Raw genomic sequence first — 20,452 nt, 5'->3', positions numbered from 1 at the left:
AGTGAAATAGGTTGTTTCTACTGTAACTGTAGGACGGAATGCAAATTCCTATAAGGAAACCATACATGCTGTCACTGGCTTTCATGAGCTTGTAGTGGTTTCCAGTTCACTTAACTGTTAAAGGCTGCGATCACACATACTAAAGAATCCACTTTCAATGCACATTCCAGCTGGATTTTGTCAGTTCACACAGTAAAATCCAGTTGGAAAGTGGATTGAAAGTGGATTATTTAGTGTGTGTGATTGCAGCCAAAGTTAACTTGAAAATGACAGAAAGTGGCTGTGACCTGCAGAACATCACTCTGCTCCAGTATTTTTCTTCAGGAACAATTTTTAACAGTAAAATGTGTTGCTGATTGAGAGTGACTCTTTGAGTAGCACAGGAGACTGTTCTGAAGTATTTTGCAGTTTTCTGCTTTGCTGTCATAGAAGAGTGAAGCATGCATGTGCAAAAGCAGGCTCCTCTTAACAGCAAGCTGCTGCTTCCATAACTAGAATGGGTTCTAAAGTTTGCTTTCAATGCCCCCTTTCTCGGCAATGTGTGCGTAGCCTTGTGTTGTGTGTAGCGGTATTTTAGAGCCATGTTCTGTCATAAAGAACCAGAGAAACACAGTTTTGATTTCCTTTTTTTACTGTTGCTTGCTTGCAGGGATATCCACACAACCACAGGTAAAATCAAAAGAGCCGTATTACAATTCACTCCGGCAAGCTGGACCTATGTTCGCTGGTTTGATCCCAAGTCTTCGTTTCAAAGAGTGGCTGGAGTATATCTTTTCATGATTATCTGGCAGGTAAAAAAAAATAACGACCCAAAACCACTGTGACATCAAAACCAGGGATTTCTCACTAGACTTCTTGGCTCTATTTGGTCAGAGGAAATTGTTTGTTGTATTCATATATAAAAGAAAACCATATGCTAGAGCTGGGGCCCCAACAATGGGCCTGTGGGTGCCATCGTGCCCACCAACACCTTTCCTGTGTTTTTAGAGAGGAGGAGGAGCCAGGTGGGGCTTTGCCCAGTGGGGCTTCTGATGGGCCATTAGGAGATCTGATAGGCTGTGAAGACTTTTAAAAAGTTGCGGCAGCAAGTGCAACCACATCTTCACTGTGTTACTGTGTATGCAAGAAAATATTTTTAAGCAGTGTGTTCGTTTTGAAAGGAATCCTGTTAAACAGAGCTTCTGCCTGAAATGTAGAAGAGTTAGAATTAGAGTTATGCGTTTCCTCAGTCCCTGCTATTTTCTAGTTGTCTATGCATCCTGTGACAAGCATTTTGGCTCCACCATTTCCTGTGTCACCCTGTGTCAGAATTCCAAAGGTGCCTGCAGGCTCAAAAAGAGAGTGCCAATTTATGTTGTTTGAACTCCATTTGAATTATAGTTACAAGGTAATCATCCTCTCCATAGGATCATCTTAGTTTGTGTGCTTGATAGCCCCCACCACCACATAAATGACTGTCCCGCCGTAGGCACGGCCCCGCCGCAGGCTCCTCCGCGGCCTCACAGTCCGCTGCAGCGGGACTGGCGCAACCCGCGCCGGGCTCTCCACAAGTCCGAAGCAACGAAGACAACGGAGACAGATCTACAGAAGACCCCGGAGATGTCAGGCCCCTCCCCCAGCGACCGCGGAGAACACGAGGGTGGGGGAAAGGAAAGGACGCCAAGGCAGCTGACATCGGGGCCCTCGTGCGCGCAGGAAGCGGGCACTCCCCTATGCGCACAAGCATTAGGCAGGCCATCCAGGGAGGCGGGACCTATAGAGAAACTGACCAGAGACCTGAGGAACTTGGTGATGGGCACGAAGCTGAAGCAATAGGATTAGGAAACACAGAAAGGGGTGTGTCACTACCAGGGGAAAGAGCGATATAAGGAGAGACGCGGAGCAGTACCGGAGAGGAATGTCGGAGTCAGCTAATGTGCCAATCGAGAGAGAAGGGAACGTGGCTGTACAGCCGAGAAAGGTGGCTGGGGCAGTGATGTAACTTCCCACCCCTTTTATTTCTGAGGTACTCGTGTCCCTCTTTCATCCTTCGTCACGGCGAGCGGGGTCACGTGGCCTGGGGAGCTCCCAGAGTCCGACAACGACATCTGTGGCTTCACGTGTAGATGGCAGTTGTATGAACCTTGACCTCTACTTGCAGCATATAAGCATAGTTGCAGCTTAGTTATGTGGGCTCAAAAGAGGGCCACCATGACTGCCGGTCTCAAGAAGCCACCTTTCCAGTTCTCTTACGGGAGGTTTGGTTCTGCTGGGTCTCAAGCCCAGCATGGTGTAGTGATTAAGAGCAGTGGACTCTGGAGAACCGAGGTTGATTCTTCACTTTTCCACATAAAGCCTGCTCTGTGACCTTGGGCCAGTCACAGTCCTCTCAGAACTCTCTCAGCCCCACCTACCTCACAAGGTGCCTGTTGTGGGGAGAGGAAGGGAAGGCGATTGTAAGCTGCTTTTGACTCCTTATGGTAGAGAAAAGCAGGGTATAAAACCAGCTCTTCTTCTTGCCGGCAGCCGTGCGTGTGATCATTGGGGGCTGGCAACAATCTGAATCAGGCAAAACAAATCGGAGAAAGGAAATATATCCTGGCCATCGTTACTGTCTTGAAAACATCCTGATTTGCTTACACATGGTGGTTTTAAATGAGAATCCATCCTTTCATGGGACTCCTTGGGAGACAAAAGTCCAACAGTCACTGTGCTGTTGTTTTATTTTGTGAATTTAAGTCTCTTAGTAGAAAACAAGGCATGCTTAAATTCAGTTAATGTTCGTGGGTTTCTGATATGTTTGTGGATTCTAGATATGTCTATGTTCATGATGATTGTACCCAAAGTGATTACATGTGTCTTTTTAAAAAATAAATAAAATGTAATGGAATTAAAACTCTGAGCATGTGGCATTTGCTGATCAAATAAGCTAAAGCAGCTGTTGGGTCTTCCATATCTGATACAAATTTGTGGATTTCTTTTCTTTCTTTTTTTTAAATGGTGATTCTGATCATAGCATAGATATTGATGAGCATCAGGGTGTTGAGCTAAATTGATAGAAAGTAGGGTTTGGATCTGAAATATGGTTTCAGGTGCCTAGTCTCATCATGGACAGTTTGTGTGACTTAGGGCAAGAGATAACACCACACAACCCCAGTTCTTGAAAATAGGTCTACTTCACTAGCTGAAAATTACATACTAGTTTGTTGTGTAAATTGTGCTTAGTAGTAGTCCATTCTGAAAATATCCTATTTAAGACCTTTGCCTTCAACATCTTCAGATGTCTCGTTTCTCACTTGGGCCTACTTACTAAATAACTGAGGATCTGAATTTGCAGAAATGATAGAAGGCAAAATTATCAATAATTTTATGTGCTAAAAGAAATTTCTTCATTACATAGGATTTAAAAACCTTCACAGCTCAGTGATTTTAGTTACGAATGTCATAGGTGGGTATGTGATGGGGAAGGGGGAGGTAATAAAGTAAGCTGAAAAGACAGCCCAGACATTTGGGACCACCATTTCTTCCATAGTGGTAAATAAATTACTGAAGAATTTGATGCTTTTAAAATAGTGCCTCCCAAATGAACCGCCTCAGCATTGGCCATCTCACTGCCTAGATTGGTGCTTCAAAATTGGGACCTTTTAAAACTCATTGGTTTTAAATGAGTTTTGTTGGCAAATACAAAATCAGTTACTTCCTGTCTGTAGAATTTATAAGGAAAATACTGGAAGGAAGAATGAGTCCGCCCAGGATATAAAATTTTGTTGCCTGACTCTTTCTTCCTTCTCCTCCTTAGCTGACTGAATTGAACACGTTTTTCTTGAAACACATCTTTGTTTTCCAAGCAAGCCACCCTTTAAGCTGGGGTAGAATCCTCTTCATTGGAATTATCACAGCACCCACTGTGAGGTAGTATTTTGCTTCTTTTTTCCTCTCACTTGAAAAAGTGCATGGAAACCTTTGGGATATAAACCAGATTTTGCAGAAATTGTTTTGTTTTTTTAATTAAAACAGTAATCATTAACAGAAAATGCAGATTTGAGGAGGCAAGGTAGACATAGTCGTAACCTTAGATCACCTAACGAAAATCCCACAAAGCAGTATGTTTTATTGGCAGGATACCTGCCTTTTGTGCCTCAAATCCCCAGAGTGTCTACCTTCCCATCCTTACAGTGCAATTATAAACCGAATGAGAAGGGTGTAAGTCCATTGGCATCAGTAGGCTTAGAAATATGTAACTCTGTTTAGAAGTTTGTTTGTTGTGTATCTACATGCCTTTGCTGCATAGTCAACCACCTTTCAGTTTAGGCATACGTAGTGTTGCAGACATCTTTACTTTGTAACTAAGATTACACACAGATATGTTTTTTTAGTTGTTTCAGCAGAGGAGGAGGGGAGACAAGGACTATCTCTTCTGTTTTTAATACTCAGTTTGATTGCTTGTCTTGTTTTGCTGACAACCATCCCAGAAGCATTCAAACTCTGATAAATAAGGTTGCAGTGTTTTGTTGATTGATTGGTTAAATTATTTTTTTTGATTGACTAGAAAATTGCCGCTTTAATCAAGCGACAGATATTTGGAATTATTTTTAATGCAAGTCCCAGAAGAGGCATTCCTTTCTACATGTAGTAGGATACTGCCTCTTATAAATTGATGCCAGTTGTGATATGTGACCTTTTTCCTTTCTATTTTTCCTCATGCAGATTTATGCAGATTTAATCCAGTTAATTGACCCACAGTGCCATTCTAAGGAGAGTTATACTCTTCTGAATTTGTGAAGGCTTAGAAGGATGTAACTGCTTTGAATCGTACTGTAGAATGGCATACGGTTAATTGACTGTTTCCCTAATCAAGTGACAGGCTTAGTTTTAATTAATTGTGCTTCTTTCTTATAAAATGGGTAAAAACCAGATGTTTTACTGGCTGTATCCTAAATGTGTAATTTCTCTTTTCACTGAGGAGTGTTTCTGTTTCTCATTCCAGACAATACTATGCCTACCTCACAGACACACAGTGCAAGAGGGTAGGAACTCAGTGCTGGGTATTTGGGTAAGTTTTTGTTGTCGCTAAAAAAGTAGATGTTTTGAACTTGTTGTCGCTAAAAAAGTAGACTTTTTGAACTTTTTGCGGCCTGCCTCAGTAAAAACAGAACCTCTACTCCCAGAAATTTGCAGGTAGTCTCCTATCCATGCAGCAACCGTGGAAGCTTTCTTCATCTTGTGACTTCAGCTCATGTCCTAGGAACAAGACAGGGCTGAAAAGTTCCCTCTCTGTCAAATGGTTGCTGGTGATTAACCTCTGGTTCTTAGTACACCTTGTAGTGGTTTAGGACACCCATACTTTTGAAACTGCTGGATATTTTTTGGGATATCAGCTGATCTTTATAAAATTCCCAGAAATTTTTCCTGTTTTATTTCTCTGCCAAAAACAGGAAGACAGAAATAAACCAGAGTATAACACAGATTAGTCAGCCTTCCTGCCACTTCCTCATTTGTCCAAGTAAGGAAAGACTTGAGGTAGAGGAGAAAAAGGCCCATCCTGACTGCAACTGATTGGGAGTTAAGTCACCCTCCTCCTTCCATTTTTCTCTCCCAGTCTTTCTCTATGGTAAAAAAGGAGAATGGGCAGAGGAGAAACAGGAAACAATCCCCACCCACCCTCCATAACGTGGTATGGCTCTTATTCGTTTGTTCTAAGCCTAGCCATATATGGGGCTTAGAGTACAGACAGAATTGGGAAACTGTAAATAAGACCAATAGTTTACAAGTCTTGTGCATGTCACATAACTCTGTACACAGCAAAATCTCCTGTGGTACTTTAGTTTGAATAAAATATGAATTGTCCCTTTCAATGTTGTGAATAATTAGGTCCAAATTTGGGGGTGAGACTCTCCCTAAATTGGCTTCAGCCACTGAATGAACTCTGGTTCCTCCATGTAATTCACTAAGAGAGAAAGATTAGACCATTCCCTTTGGCATCATTTTACGGCTCCAGCAGTGAAGGGGCCTACAGGCATCTAAAATGATACCCAGATTTCTGCAAAATATCAAACCCATCCTTGGAGTATTAGGAGACTGACCAGCCATTCCATCAAATGTTCTTGTCTCAGTGGTTCAAACTACAGCAGGTGTTAAAGGAAGGATTTTCTTGCCTGTACCTATTAATGGCATAGCTTACCCTGGTATGCATGGCTTTCTCCTTATAGCACTCTGTAACATGTATTCTTGGGTTGGGGCAGGGAAAGGATATTGCATAAAGGGATCTTGTCTAAGGTGAATTAGATGACCTCCTAGTTTCTTGCAGGCTTCATGAGTATTTTTCCCCTACTCTGCCAACTAGCTTAGCAGAGGAAAGGAAGCAAATCTGTGTACAATATCCATGCCTTTCAAAAGAAAACTTCCAGATCACAAAGTGACAGAAATAGCAATATTTACATCAGCAGAGTCTGTCCTTGTAGAGAAGGTCAACCTGGAGCTAACAAGCACTGAGGGACTGCTTTACTCCTGCTTTTGGCCTTTGGCAAAAATAAACAAACCAGTTGAATCACTTTACTTGGCTGTAGTTAGGAACATTTTCGCTGTCATCGTTTCCTCAGTGCCTGATCCATCTTCAAAGGCTCATCTTAATGGTTGTTTACAATTGTTCCTTTTCAGGCCAGGGGGGGAAAGGGCACTTGCAAAAGAGCACCTCCTTTTCTGAGAGATGCTTGGTGATCTCTCCTACATTCATGAAAACTGTGCAAAAATGAGTAATTATGGGAGAACACACCAGAATTCAACACAAAACTGCCAGTGTTTTTGCAAGTGTGCGCCATCAAACAGTCAAAAATGTTTGATATGCATTTTTGCAAGGGAATGGTTGTAAAATGTGTGTGTGTATGCCATCCATACACAGATGCCTACCCTCCAGTTGATCCCTTCTCCCTTCTAAACCACAAATCTTAACTTTTCAAGGGGATGGAATAATAGCTGGACATAGAGACTAGGTCTAAACATATGGTAGGAGTTCTAAACATATGGTAGGTCACCAAGAAAACCACAATTCCCATAAATCCTGGCAGGATGTCACACTGTCCACTCAGAGCCTAGTAGCCTAGATCCATTACTCCCTTGGAAAAGTAAGATTCGTGGCTTCAGGGAGGGATAATAGTCTGCTGAGTAAAGAGTGGGCATTTGGGGGTGCCAGTTTGAACCTGGGTCCAGTTTGAAGCAGCATATATCCAAAACGAAAATGTTGCAAACTTTTTGAGCAGCCAGTTTGCTTTTCACTTTCCTCTGCTCCAGAGTTAATCCACATCACCAGAAATGAAGATAATCAGGGGCAAGTCCCGGACATTGTGGTGCCTCCAGCAATAAATTCCACTGGTGCTTACCACCAATTACCTTGGGCACAGTCTACCAGGAAATGACCTTCCATGACGCTCAATGAAATTACAGGGATTTGTGGAAGGATTTTGGATGTGTTCGGCTTATGTTTCCGGTTTGCATTTTTGGCATAATTAGAGCCACAGTTTTGCCTGGCCTGATGAAAGATAACCAGACAAAATACGAAAACACAAGACTTTAAATAGAGGCGTATCACCTTCCACAGTCCCAGTTAGTGGGGCTGTCTGGCCTAACACATCTCATTCCATCTCTTCTGATAGCTTAATAAGCCAAATGTGGAAGCACCAATAAACATAGAACCCTGGCCTAAGATCCCTTTGTCGTAACATATCCTTTTTCTCTTTCCTTTTTTACATAGCATACCAAAGTGCTTTGGGGTGGGGCCTGGTGCCAGCTAGAACTATGGGCTAGAACTAGTCCTTCCGAATATTTGAGTTGCCTGCCTTTTGCTTCCAAGACAGCCTTGGAGCTTTTGTCAAATTGCCTTCTAACCAAGAGTCTCGCCTGTCAGAGGTGATCCCATTGGAGGAAGGGCTCAGTCCCAGAAAGGGCCAACACATGGTGATGATGTTCGCAGGCTGCTGTGCCACTGCTTGGGTGCTCGTGGCAGCTCATGTGGTCACCCGTGCTTATTGGCAACTTTGGAAGTGGCAGCGCCTGCCCACGCCAGTAACCTGGGGCCAGTCATCCAGGCCTTCGTTACTTTTCACTTGGCTGTGTCAGCATATGTGGCCCTTGACACATTCATAGATGCGAAAAAGGACCAGGCCCTCTTGGAGCTTCCTGTCTAACTGTTACTGTTGGCAACATGAGGAGGGAGAGGCAAAGCAAGGTGCAGAGGGGAAGAATAGGAGAGAGGTTTTGAGCAAGATCTGCTGTTGATCCTAAACAGTGGCTTTTGACTCTTCCACAATAGTAAAGTCACCAATGTGTAAATGCACAAGCAGGGCTTGGTAGAAGTAATCAGGGACCTTGCTCCTGTAGCTCTTAAGGACGGAGATGTTCATTCAGATATAAACAGATTAAAAACATTTCCCATTAATATTATTGTTTATAAACAAATTAAACTATTAATGACATTCATTCATATTACTATCTGTTCCTTATTCTGACATCTCGCTGTCTGGTTTAGAATGTACGGAAATCAGAGGGAGGGGGACAGGAGAGGAGTTGACTGGAGAGGAAGGCTGTCTGGGCTGGCGCTGCTGCTGTGGGCCAGACCAGGTGGGGTGGGGAGGGCGGGTTGATGTAGGCCAAAAATCTCCTCTGTCAGCATCTTGGATGCTCTTTCTGACAAGGCCGTGTTCCTTGGTGCACCCTGGGAAATGTGGTCTCCGGATATCTGATGTTATCATCACTTGTCTGTCTGTTAGAAAAAAGCACCGAGGACCCAAGTAGAGGAGAGAAATTCTTCATCTGCATAAGGTCCCCCACCAGACCGAGCTAAAGCAGCAGCAGCCTGAAGACTAAGTGAAGGCAGGGGGCAATAACTAAAAATGAATAAATAACAAAACCCCACCCCCTTCTCATTAACAAATACATGTGAAATACAAAATGAGAAAGAAATTGTTTATGCCCCTACTTGCAGATTCTTCAGTTGTATGATGTTCTCCATATATGAAGAAAGGAACTGGATTTTTTTTAATGCCATATCGGTTCAAATTGTCTTCTGGTTTAAAGAGCCCCTCATACAAATAACTGTGACCCAGAGACTATGAATATGACATGTGTGTGTGGGTCAGAGAGAGAAAAACAGGCCTTCATCTGCCTGAAAGCTGCTTAGTGTCTCACGAGAAGGATTAGGCTTCCTTTCTTTAAACATAATCTCAGATCATAAGTTAAATGAATTTAGACATCCAGTAAAATCCCTCTCCTTGTAAAACAGACTTCAAGCAAAAAGGAGAGGCTCCAAGGGAACTAACAGCCCAGTCTGTGTGTCCTCTGCCTCGCTATAATAATAACTAATAATTATTGTATGGTAGTGGGTATAGCTAGGAGATCCTAAGATTGTCTGGCAGCCTGAACCTCCAGTTCTTTTTTTGTGGCAAACTAGGTTTATTTTTTTTGGGGGGGGGGGGTGTTAAGAGAGGTGTGGGGGTGTTAAGAGAGCTGTGACTGACCCAAGGTTACCCAGCTGGCTTCAAGTGGAGGAGTGGGGAACTGAACCCCACTATAAAGCAGACATTCTACATCCTGCAGTACAAACTCTGCACAGTGGAAGACTAGGTTTGAATGCTGTATTGATGTCAGTTAAGCTTTTTTTGCATAATTTGCCTTATTTTCGCCGATTTCTGTCTTTGTTGTGCCAGTCTTGGGGCGGGCAAGAAGCTGTGCAGGGTCCCTACCCCCCCTCCTCTTTTCCTATTCACTGGAACTGTGTTCAGCCCCCTTTCGCATTTGAGATTTGAGCAGTTTTGCCCACACATGTTCAAGCATACCTTCAACATAGTACGGGCCAGAAACTTACTCTTTTTGAAAAAGTATGAGATTCTCAGAAAACCTGCTTTCAGCACTCCATGGATTTTTGCCAGCCTCATCATGCATCCATAGCCTTGATAATAGCTGTATGTCTCCTTTCTGCTTGGTTAAAGGTTATCATGCAGGGTTTCCCCCCCACACACAATTAAGGCATTCAAGGGGAAAAAATCAACACATCTCTGTTGAAGAGTTACTCCATGCCCCTTGAATTGAGGAAGATTATTTTTTTAATATTTGTACCATGCCCCTTGAATTGAGGAAGATTATTTTAATATTTGTATACCTTACCTTGACCTGGATGGCCCAGGTTTAGCCCAGTCTTGTCTGGTCTTGGAAGCGAAGTAGGGTTGGTCCTGGTTAGTCCTTGGACGGGAGACCAGCAAGGAAGTCCAGGATCTGTATGCAGAGGCAGGCAATGGCAAATGTCCTCTGTTCATCTCTTGCCTTGAAATCCTAAGGAGTCATCATAGGTTGGCTGTGAGTTGATGGTGCTTTCCACTGCCTCTGAGCTCTTCCCTTCCCCTTCAGCATGAGGCAGCTGAAAATGCCAAACCCACCAAGCCGGTTTGAACGAATGGAGTTGCTTCTTACAGAGTCACGTCACAGGTCCATCTGACTTGATACTGTTCACTGTGACTCTACTCGAGCAATGTTTCTTCTGCTCTTTCCTCCAGGGTAATCGGTTTCCTTGAAGCGATTGTCTGCATCAAGTTTGGTCAAGATCTCTTCTCTAAAACACAAATATTATATGTCATATTTTGGCTCATCTGTGTGGTAAGCGGCACTTTGCTTTGTACGTGGTGATGTTCTTAATCTCAGCTGCAAAAACGAGCCAAATGTTGCTGGGTCTACTTCCATTGAGTTGCAAGTGTCTTTCTGGTGTTTGTTGCTCTGTGCGTCCCCACTGAAACAAACAGGATGGGGGGAAACACCAGAATAATCAGGACCTTTTCAGTAGTGGCACCAGGATTGTGGAACTTCCTTCCCCAGGAGGCTTGCCTGACACCAAATTAGCTCCTGTGCACCGTCTTTCACTGCAGGGCAAACAGGAATGTCTGTTTGATTGCACCTCAAAATGGGCACAGGTTCAGAAGCTTGGCCTGTTTAAATGTTGCAGTACTGTTGGAGATCAGAATATAACATAAGAACATAAGTGATGCCAATGTTGGATCAGGCCAAAGGTCCATCCAGTCCAACACTCTGTCACACAGTGGCCAAAAATACCAGGTGCCATCAGGAGGTCCACCAGTGGGGCCAGGACATTAGAAGCCCTCCCACTGTTGCCCCCCCCAAGCCCAAGAAGACAGAGCATCACTTGCCCCAGAGCCCCTATCTATACCTTGTGGCTAATAGCCACTGATGGACCTCTGCTCCATATGCCTATCTAATTCCCTTTTGAAGCCGTCCATGCTTGTAGCCGCCACCACTTCCTGTGGCAGTGAATTCCAAGTGTTAATCACTCTTTGGGTGAAGAAGTACTTCCTATTATCCGTTCTAACCCGACCGCTCAGCAATTTCATGGAGTGCCCACGAGTTCTTGTATTGTGAGAAAGGGAGAAAAGTACCTCTTTCTCTACCTGTTCTTTCCCATGCATAATCTTGTAAACCTCAATCATGTCACCCCTCAGTCATCTTTTCTCCAAGCTAAAGAGCCCTAAGCGCTTTAACCTTTCCTCATAGGGAAAGTGTTCCGAGTGTTCCAATCAGAGGGACTGGGAGCAAGTTTCTTGCCAAGCAGAAGAACAGCCGTTATTTCTGCCAGTAAGGGCAGTTAGCCTAGGCTAGTTCATAGCGTGCAGAGTGACTTTTTTATGTGAAGCAGCATTGTAAGATGGCTTTCTCCATCATTGTTCAAATGCGCATGGGGCAGTTTGTAAGAAGCCAACATGTCCTGGGGGCGTGGCTTATAATAACACTGCCGCTTTTGAGCATGATAGACTCTAGTTGAAGGCTGATAAACGTCTGCCTGTCCTTTGGTGGACTGAGGCCAGCTGGAGCTCCATGGGCAGCGTGCCATCCCACCCTGAGTCAGCTCTAAGCTCGGCTCACACACATCTAGTTGGGTTCAAAATGTATTATCAAGAACTCCAAAGAATTTCAGTAGCTCACTAGCAAACTGTATGTGAGCAAAGGCCCATAGATAAGCACGGAAGGGCTCTCTGACACCCTGGCACTATTTATCTAAATGATTAGGGCCTCTTCTACATTTGCAAGAAAGATCAGGAACTTCCATCAGATTTCTGTGAGTTCTTGGGGGGAATCCACATCAGTTAAAATGATATAAAACCGCCATACATTCCCTGTGGAAATAAGGCCCCTTGTCTTATGTTAGTAAAAGGACTGGATTATTTTCTTGCGGTTGCATTATGGTAATTAAAATTTAGCCTGCAAGTTTTCTAAAAAGCGCATTCAATTTTTGTCTGTCTGGTTCCCCAACCCTTCTCTCCTTTTTCTTATTTCAATGTTACAGGCTATTACAACCTTCCTGTGTTTATATGGAATGGTTTGGTATGCAGACCGCTATGGACAGCGAGAAAAGGTATGCTTAATGGGAAACCCAGCCCTTGATAGAAAGCAACTTTTAGGGTTGCAGATAACTTACAATTTACCCAGAAAAATTATAAGGATTGTTGCCTAAGTCTATGGAGGTCAAGCTAGATTTGCTCATAGTGGCATCATTTCAGATTCCCGCAGCAGGAAGGGTGTTGAATGAGTGAGTTGGTCAGAAATGTGGGTGCTCTTGCTATTATTCACCTGGAAACCACCAGAGGAGGGCAGTGTCCTCCCCTGGACCTTCCTAAATAGTGCCCGGTTGCATATTCAGGCTAAATCCTGCCCTTTTCCTGTATGCAAGAATATGGATACTATGGCTGCAATCCTGAGAAGGCTTCCCTGGGAGTAAGTGCCACTGACTAAAATGGGACTTACTTTTGAATAGACCCTATTAGGCTTGCTTCTTGGGGCACCAAAAAGCACGGAGACACCCCTTTCCATCACGTGGTGATTGTGGGCTCAGACATAATGCATATGGACAAAAAGTGGTTGACATGTGAACTTCCACCCTTTTCACGGGAAGGTTTCTGTGACTTTAGCAGAATGATCAGTTAGACCCAAATCCTGCTATATTACAGTGGCAACAACTATTATTAATTTCAGTTCTGTTAAGTATAGCTGGGAGACCATTAACATCACCAAACTATTATTAATTTCAGTTCTGTTAAGTACAGCTGGGAAACCATTAACATCACCATACCTGATTGGACATACATTGTCAAGTTCCAGCTCCTGCCAACCTAGCAGTTCGAAAGCAAGACATTGCAAGTAGATAAACAGGTACCACTTCGGTGGGAAGGTAACAGCGTTCCGTGCGCCTTGGTGTTTAGTCATGCCGGCCACATGACCATGGAAACGTCTTCGGACAGCGCTGGCTCTTCGGCTTTGAAACGGAGATGAGCACCGCAACCCTAGAGTCGGATTCGACTGGCTTTCGAGCAAGGGAACCTTTAACCTTTACCTGATTGGAAGGGCATGTGGGTATCCCAAACATGAGACAAAGGTTTGGGCTGCACAGTGGAGTGCAGGGACTGAGTCAGCATTGCTGTCTCTCTGGTTCCTTGTCCTCTCAGCTACTGACCCTACATGGGGGCTGCACGGCTTTTAGTATTCACTCAATGCTCTCGGCAGTTCCAAACGGGCATGTCTAGTAGGGTTTGGATACAAGACATACTGATTGCAAAGTCAGACCTCACTGATGGCCATCTTTGTCTTCACAGACTTTGTCGGAAAGCGAAGACAGCTCATACATCCCAGATGCTTCCTGGCTAAACTCTAAGTTCACTAGAGGTACTGGCGCCTCATATGATGCATTCTGTCCCTTTTTGTCAGTAACACTCATACACCAGTTTGGTGTAGTGGTTAAGTGCACGGACTCTAATCTGGGAGAACTGGGTTTGATTCCCCACTCCTCCACTTGCAGCTGCTGGACGACCTTGGGCAAGCCATCGTTCTGTCAGGGCTGTCCTTAAAAGAGCTGTTCTTGAAAGATCTCTCTCAGCCCCACCTACCTCACAGGGTGTCTGTTGTGTGGGGAGGGGAAGGGAAAGCAGTTTGTAAGCCACTCTGAGACTCCGAGTGAAGGGCGGGGTATAAATCCAATCTCTTCTCTTTTCTTGTTCATTTCTGAAGAATCCTTTCTGTAGCATTAAATACAGGCAGGCTACTGGCTGTGGTGACTGTGGAATGGGAGTTTTTCCCCCTTGGGTTGTTTCTTCTTCAGCAGTGCTCTCAGCTGAATTGTTCCTATCTTTCATCCCAGTTGTCATGCTAGACCTTAACACACAACAAGTGTGGGTCTGTTTGGAGGCCTCTGAGTCACTGTGGCAGTCCTGTGCCACACGTGCTACATTGTCAAGTATGGCAGATGTTGTCGATACTGCTAGCAGGATGGTGCTTAGTGGCCCCTTGAGCAGTTTTCCCTTGGGCGTGCTTGTTAGTGTGATTGGATGTCCTTATGCATATAATGTGGCAGCCTCTTCCTCCTCCAGGTGCCCTTCGTCAGAGTCCCCAACCTTGTGGAACCTGTGGGCACCTTTGGAATTTTGAAAAAAGGTAGTTGCCGCCACAGCAAAATAGCTGCTTTGGGAGAGGCAAGAGCGGTCCAAAATGGCTGCCATGGGCACTAGTCCCAATCATATAATGTTGGGAGGTTCTACAGAACATTAAGAACAGAAGAGAAGCCAATGCTGGATCAGGCCAGTGGCCCATCCAGTCCAACACTCTGAGTCACACAGTGGCCAAAACCCATCAGGAGGTCCACCAGCAGGGCCGGAACTCCAGAAGCCCTTCCACTGTTGCCCACCCAAGCACCAAGAATACAGAGCATCACTGCCCCAGTCATACTGTTCCATCTATACCTTGTGGCTAATAGCCACTGATGGATCTCTGCTCCATAATGTTTATCCAATCCCCTCTTGAAGCTGTTTGTGCTTGTAGCCACCACCATTTCTTGCAGCATTAAGAAGTTTCAAGCCAAGCATCATCCTATGATTGGGGGGGCAGCTTTTTTTGAATGGGTTCTCCCACAGATCCAAAGGTGATCTCTCCTGGGTTCTTCTAGAGCACCCCCTGGTCCAGTGAAGGAAAGTCAGTACTGGCTCTCTGCTTTGGGGGTGAATTGCTTTCAGGAAGAAGTCAGCGGGAATCAATGGGCAGGTGCTGTGGTATCCATGGACACAACACTGGGGAGCATTGCCCTAGAAAACGTGTCTGGTTTGTCTAAAACCTGTTCCCTGTCCATGGACACCACACTGGGGAGGATTGCCCTAGAAAACTTGTCTGGTTTGTCTAAAACCTGTTCCCTGTCAGTCTGAAGAATTCTGTTACTACCTACCTCTTCTCCTCCTCCAGTTTGGAGTAGTGGTTAAGAGCAGCAGACTCTAATCTGGAGAACCGGGTTTGATTCCCCACTCCTCCACATGCCGCCAGCTGGGTTACCTTTGGTCAGTCACAGTTCTCTCAGAGCTGTTCTCTCAAGAACAGTTCTCTCAGAGCTCTCAGCCCTATCTACCTCACAGGGTGTCTGTTGTGGGGAAAGAAAGGGAAGGTGATGGTAAGCCTCTCTGAGACTCCAAGTGAAGGACATGGTATAAATCCAACTCTTCTTCTTCTTCTCCTTCCAGTCTAACTTCTGATTTTCATAAGTGCCAATTCCTAACTCTCGTTAGAACTTTAATCCTATTGGCTCATGCAGCTATGAATGCACTGTAGCTAAGGGAAGTTTAACTCTCTCCTTCTGCATGTCTTTTTTTCCTAATTCTTCAGACTCTCCTGCACATGTGCCCAGTTACCATATTTTTCAGTTTGGGAGACTTTTAGTGAAATCCAGAACTTTATTCCATCTATCAAGGCTTTCTTGCCGAGACCTTCCTTATAGAGACCCACTGCAGTTTCTCCTTGCTTGCATTTGAGTATCCCAGTACATCTGCACACTAACTGCCCCTCTTTGTTAATGAAAGGAATAATTTATGTTCCAGAAAACTAATAATTACTACATTGCAGTTAACAAGTTGCCATAAGGGGGGGGGGGAATGATGGTAGTTGAACCACTAGGTGGCATACTGGTTTCAAGCAAATTGCATCAAAATGTATTAGCAGACCCAAGCTGTTGTATTTTTAAAATGCAAAAGATCCTTTTTAAAAACGAATTCCATGTCCACTTGCTAGGAATGGAAGACAGTCCACCTAAGCACTCTGGCAACAGTGAGGGCCATTCGTCTAGGAGGAGGAATCGTCATTCAAAAACAAAAGTGACCAATGGGATTGGCAAGAGATAGAATGACAGTTTCTAGATTTGTTCCGGAAGTGTGCCTGAGAGCAAAGAAAACTCAGCCGAGCCTGGTTCTGATTACCCTACTTGAAGGTTGACAAGAGACGAGGAGGAGATGGAAAGGGTATGACATCTTCAGCAACCAGAGGCCTAGAACCTTGTTTAAGATGGAGCTCACCTGTGTATTGCAAATCATTAGCTGCTGTCACTTTGCCGTTCACCAGATTAAATTTAACCTCTTCTGCACTTGACACTCAAGACAGAAACAAGACAAAAGATAGTTGCTTGCTCCTGAAGGGTTTGTGTGCTAATCTTTGTTCAGGTAGTGCAAATGCCTTCTTTGAAGGCCCTTCTTTAGTTGAGGATGATAACCCAAAATGAACAGGCAGCCACTGGGGTTGGCTCAGTTGCTTTTGTGATGGGTTCTCAAAAACTCTGTTTCATATCTTCTTTTGTTGTTGTTGAGCAGGATGTTTTGGTTGAAAGATGCTCTGCCCCTGTTCTCAATCAGTCAGCTGAACCTTTCTGCACTTTGCTTTAAAAAAAAAATGAAACAATCAGCAGACTGTCATAAAGTATTGGAGCATGTGCCGGTGGGTTTATACGGTTAACAGTACCTTTTCTAACTGAACCAAATGTTCATCGTGTTCCATCTCAGATGCTCATGAAATTCTATTGTATAATAAGAGCAGTGTCTGCCATTCCACAGACGCATACATAGCTTCATTTACCCATATGGCTACTCCTTAAAAAAAAAAAATTGCCAGCATCTCCAGGTTTTTTTTTAATGTTTTCTCATCTGATCAGCTACACCATGCTTTTCAGACAGATTCCTCTTGATAGGCCAACAGCAACAAAATTATTCCCGTTTTAAAGGGAAGGTTTTGCGGAAACCTAAGACAGCAGTTTATTGGGCAATGTGTTAGAGGGCTCTCCTTTTTGTTGTTGTTGTTTTTTAAAGTATAATCATTTATACAAGCTCATTCTGCCTATTTTTGGCTGTCTTACTGGCTTAGTTTAACAGTACTGTCCCCCTGTCTCTTTAAGAAGAATAATCGAACAGTATTTCATTGTGAGGTTCACCCAAACTGGGTAATTCCCAAGAAAACAATCAGACTAATAATTTAAGTCATGTCTGTTATTTAGCTCGTATTTAGCATAGATTCCTTCCCCCACACCTAGCTGGTGTGTCTGTCTGGCAGCTGTGTGGTCGGGTTAGGTAGGAATCCACATCTGTATGGTACAATATCATTGTTCTTCACCTGGGAAGTGCCACATGGTGTGCTTTGCTGCCAGATACGTACCACAATATAATGAAATATTGTGGAAGTCCACAGGTGAAGTGCTGTAAATAGAGAGAGCACAGCATTCCATGATTCCTCATGTGCCACAGAGGATCAGCTTTTGGAATGCCCTCTCTGCCGCTATTAAGGTTCTCTTTTATTTGGTGTTTTTCATTCATCACCAGTGTGCAAACTCTTTCACCCAAAGCTGCTGATATCTATATTCTATTTGCTGCATCTGTGCTAAATGTTTCATGGGAGAAAATATGTATCTTCAAAGATTTTTTTTTATAACAAACATTGGTTTCTTGTTTATATTCTTCATATATTGTTGTTACCTCTTGGAATTCTTAGCATGTTAAACCACTCTTGAATGTATTTGTTTCAAACTCTGAATTCCCTTATGGGTCAGTTGCTATGAGATAAGCCAGTGGCTTGGATCCAGAGATCTCAGTGGTAGGTGCTGATTTTCCCCACCCCCTAGCAGTCCCTTCCAAGCCCTGGGAAGATGATTTATTGGGGGGGTCACAGGACTTACATGGACAGATAGCTGCATTGGTCTGGGTGGGATGCTGTGAGAAGGATGTGGGGACAAAATCATCCATCTTCCACAAGCAGAGCTTTGCTTGCAGAAGAGGGAGGAAAAGGGACTGCTGGTGGGACTGGAACATGTCAGAAGCTTACATTTCACAGATTAATGGATCCAAGCCACTGTAATTTTTCTTTTGTTCAAGACCAAAATCAGAAGATGTTGATATCCTTGTGAACATTTCATGCTGTTCACTTCAGTGCTATCACCCACATTCCCTAAAGAGCTTATTGACAAAGCCCAAAGCGTGCCGAAGATCTCACTTGATTCATTACAGATGGAGATCTAGGTATATACATAGGAGTTTCATAAACAAAAGCCACATTTGTCAATAGAAAGTAGTGTTTATGTATACAGTTTATGTATACAGTTATATCATGCGCAGAATGTGCATGCAGACCTTTTAAAAAAATAGAAATTGCTGTTACCATTTATGGTGGCTGGGTTACAAAGAGGGGTTTTTGTGTGTTTTATATTTCGAGACCGAGAAAGAGAGTGCTTCCCCCTAGAAGAGTAAAGATGGTACCTACCCATGATACGTTATCCGTGCTGATCTTTCGCCTGCTCGTTTAATTGTAAATTATGTAAAATATTGCGTGGGAAAATTGCATTTTCTGTACTGAAATCAGTTTATCCTTGTGACAAACACACATTCATTTCATACTCTCTCTTCTGAATGGTGTGTGTTCTGTATATTTCTGTGGAAATGAGACCTGGACCAATAGAAACCGGGAAGATGAGCTTTGATCAGGTCGAGAAATATGATGCGGTTAGACTTGAGAGATGTAGCCCACAGCTGGTGAATTCCACATGTGAGCTCTAGCGATCTTACCTTTGTATTGAGAATTCTGGACGGTATTATTTTTTACCATTTAAAGGCCTTTTTCTACCTTTTTCATGTTCCTCCATCCTACTTTTTAACAATTGTCCCACCTGACTACACTCCAGGTTATATATATGTATGTGCGCATATATGTGTGTCTGTATGGGTTTTTTTTAAAGAATAATTTACAGTGTGCTTACTGAAGAAGAGGTTAACTTTGGTTCCTCTGGAGATTGTGCCGTATGAGCAGTCATTGATGGGGGGGCCTAACCTAGTACGGCATGGCCAAAACAGTGAACAGTGGCAGCAGGTTAGAACACTGCAAAATAGCTCTGATGAAAAGAGGCATTTTTTTTTAAAGGCCAGGAGAGCATCAAGTAAGAAGGGAGGACTCTAGCCACCCAAAGCAAAGTTATTGCCAGCTACCAGTATTAAAACTGGGTGGAGCACTGTTATGTATAAAATACAATATCTAATAAATACATGGAGTTTGGTTTCAGCTCTGCTTTTGGCTACTCACCTGTGAAAAATAAAAGTCCTGAATGCCTAAGAATAATTTGGTGGTCTCAATTTTTTTTAAAAAAATAAAAACAACCTTCAGTATACATTGAGTTCCAGCGACACTGATACTAGAAATGGAGACAGCATTTTAGGTTTCAGTCTAGCCATCCAAGAAGCCAGGGGTTTAAAACATAAGAACATAAGAGATGCCAATGTTGGATCAGGCCAAAGGCCCATCCAGTCCAACACTCGTGTGTCACACAGTGGCCAGAAATACCAGTGCCATCAGGAGGTCCAGCAGTGGCCAGGGGTTTAAAACCGATGCCAAAAATCCTTCAAGACCCACTGAATTGCGAACAGGCCAGTAGAGATGATGCGTATAGGTACGCATTAGTGCCTTAGGAATGCCCTGACCCGGATGCCTCTGGCTAGCCTGAGCTCATGAGATCTTGGAAGCTAGCAGGGTTGGGCCTGGTGAGAACTTGAGCATGCTGACCGGGCCCTGCACATACAGATTCTGTCTCCATGATCAGGAACAATGCATTTTCAGTATTCTTGATCACAAGTGTGGGGCCTACACATGCAAAATGCATGTGGGCCAGTGATGGAGCATCCGCTTTGCCTGCAGAAGGTCCCTGGTTCCATCCCAGCATCTCCAGCGAAAAGGATCAGGTAGGAGGTGATGTGAAAGGCCTCTGGAGAGCCAATGCCAGTCACAGTAGACAGTATTGGTCTCCATAAACTAATGGTCTGATTCAGTATAAGGCAGGTTCATGCATGCAGTCTCAGTGCCCATGGTTTGGTGGACACTTGGGTGTAGGCTTCCCAAGTCCCCCCGGGGGGGCGGGGAAACCCCCGCCCCAGAGGCCTGTTCCCCGCCGCTGGCAGATCGGGCCCCAGGGGGAACCCCACCCCGGCGTGCGTGTCACCAGGAAGTGACGTTATGATGCTGGGCATGCTGGGGGCGGGGCCACCGTCATCCAAGGGAAAACTATGGGTTTCCCTCAGATGGTCGTGGCCCTGCCCCCAGCGTGCCCGGCGTCATGACGTCACTTCCTGGTGACGTGTGTGCGGCACGCACGCGC

At 44.2% G+C, this 20,452-nt stretch overlaps 1 protein-coding gene across 1 annotated transcript in view; it reads left to right on the top strand.

Annotated features, from left to right (window-relative positions):
• PTDSS1 (phosphatidylserine synthase 1) overlaps window positions 1–18,447 on the top strand; it is a 44,419-nt gene extending 25,972 nt beyond the window's left edge. The window contains exons 7-13 of the mRNA XM_015409862.1: window positions 650–791; window positions 3,779–3,891; window positions 4,967–5,032; window positions 10,521–10,620; window positions 12,317–12,385; window positions 13,620–13,689; window positions 16,069–18,447. Of these exons, the coding sequence (XP_015265348.1) occupies window positions 650–791; window positions 3,779–3,891; window positions 4,967–5,032; window positions 10,521–10,620; window positions 12,317–12,385; window positions 13,620–13,689; window positions 16,069–16,178 (670 nt within the window). The 3' untranslated portion in view covers window positions 16,179–18,447. The remainder of the gene's footprint in view (window positions 1–649; window positions 792–3,778; window positions 3,892–4,966; window positions 5,033–10,520; window positions 10,621–12,316; window positions 12,386–13,619; window positions 13,690–16,068) is intronic.
• Window positions 18,448–20,452: the final 2,005 nt, after the last annotated feature.

Source organism: Gekko japonicus, unplaced genomic scaffold (genome assembly GCF_001447785.1).
Source record: "Gekko japonicus isolate JY-2015 unplaced genomic scaffold, Gekko_japonicus_V1.1 scaffold47, whole genome shotgun sequence".
In the NCBI taxonomy this organism is placed as follows: domain Eukaryota; kingdom Metazoa; phylum Chordata; class Lepidosauria; order Squamata; family Gekkonidae; genus Gekko; species Gekko japonicus.
Note: the sequence above shows the minus strand (reverse complement) of the source record. Positions and strands in the feature narration are given on the sequence as shown.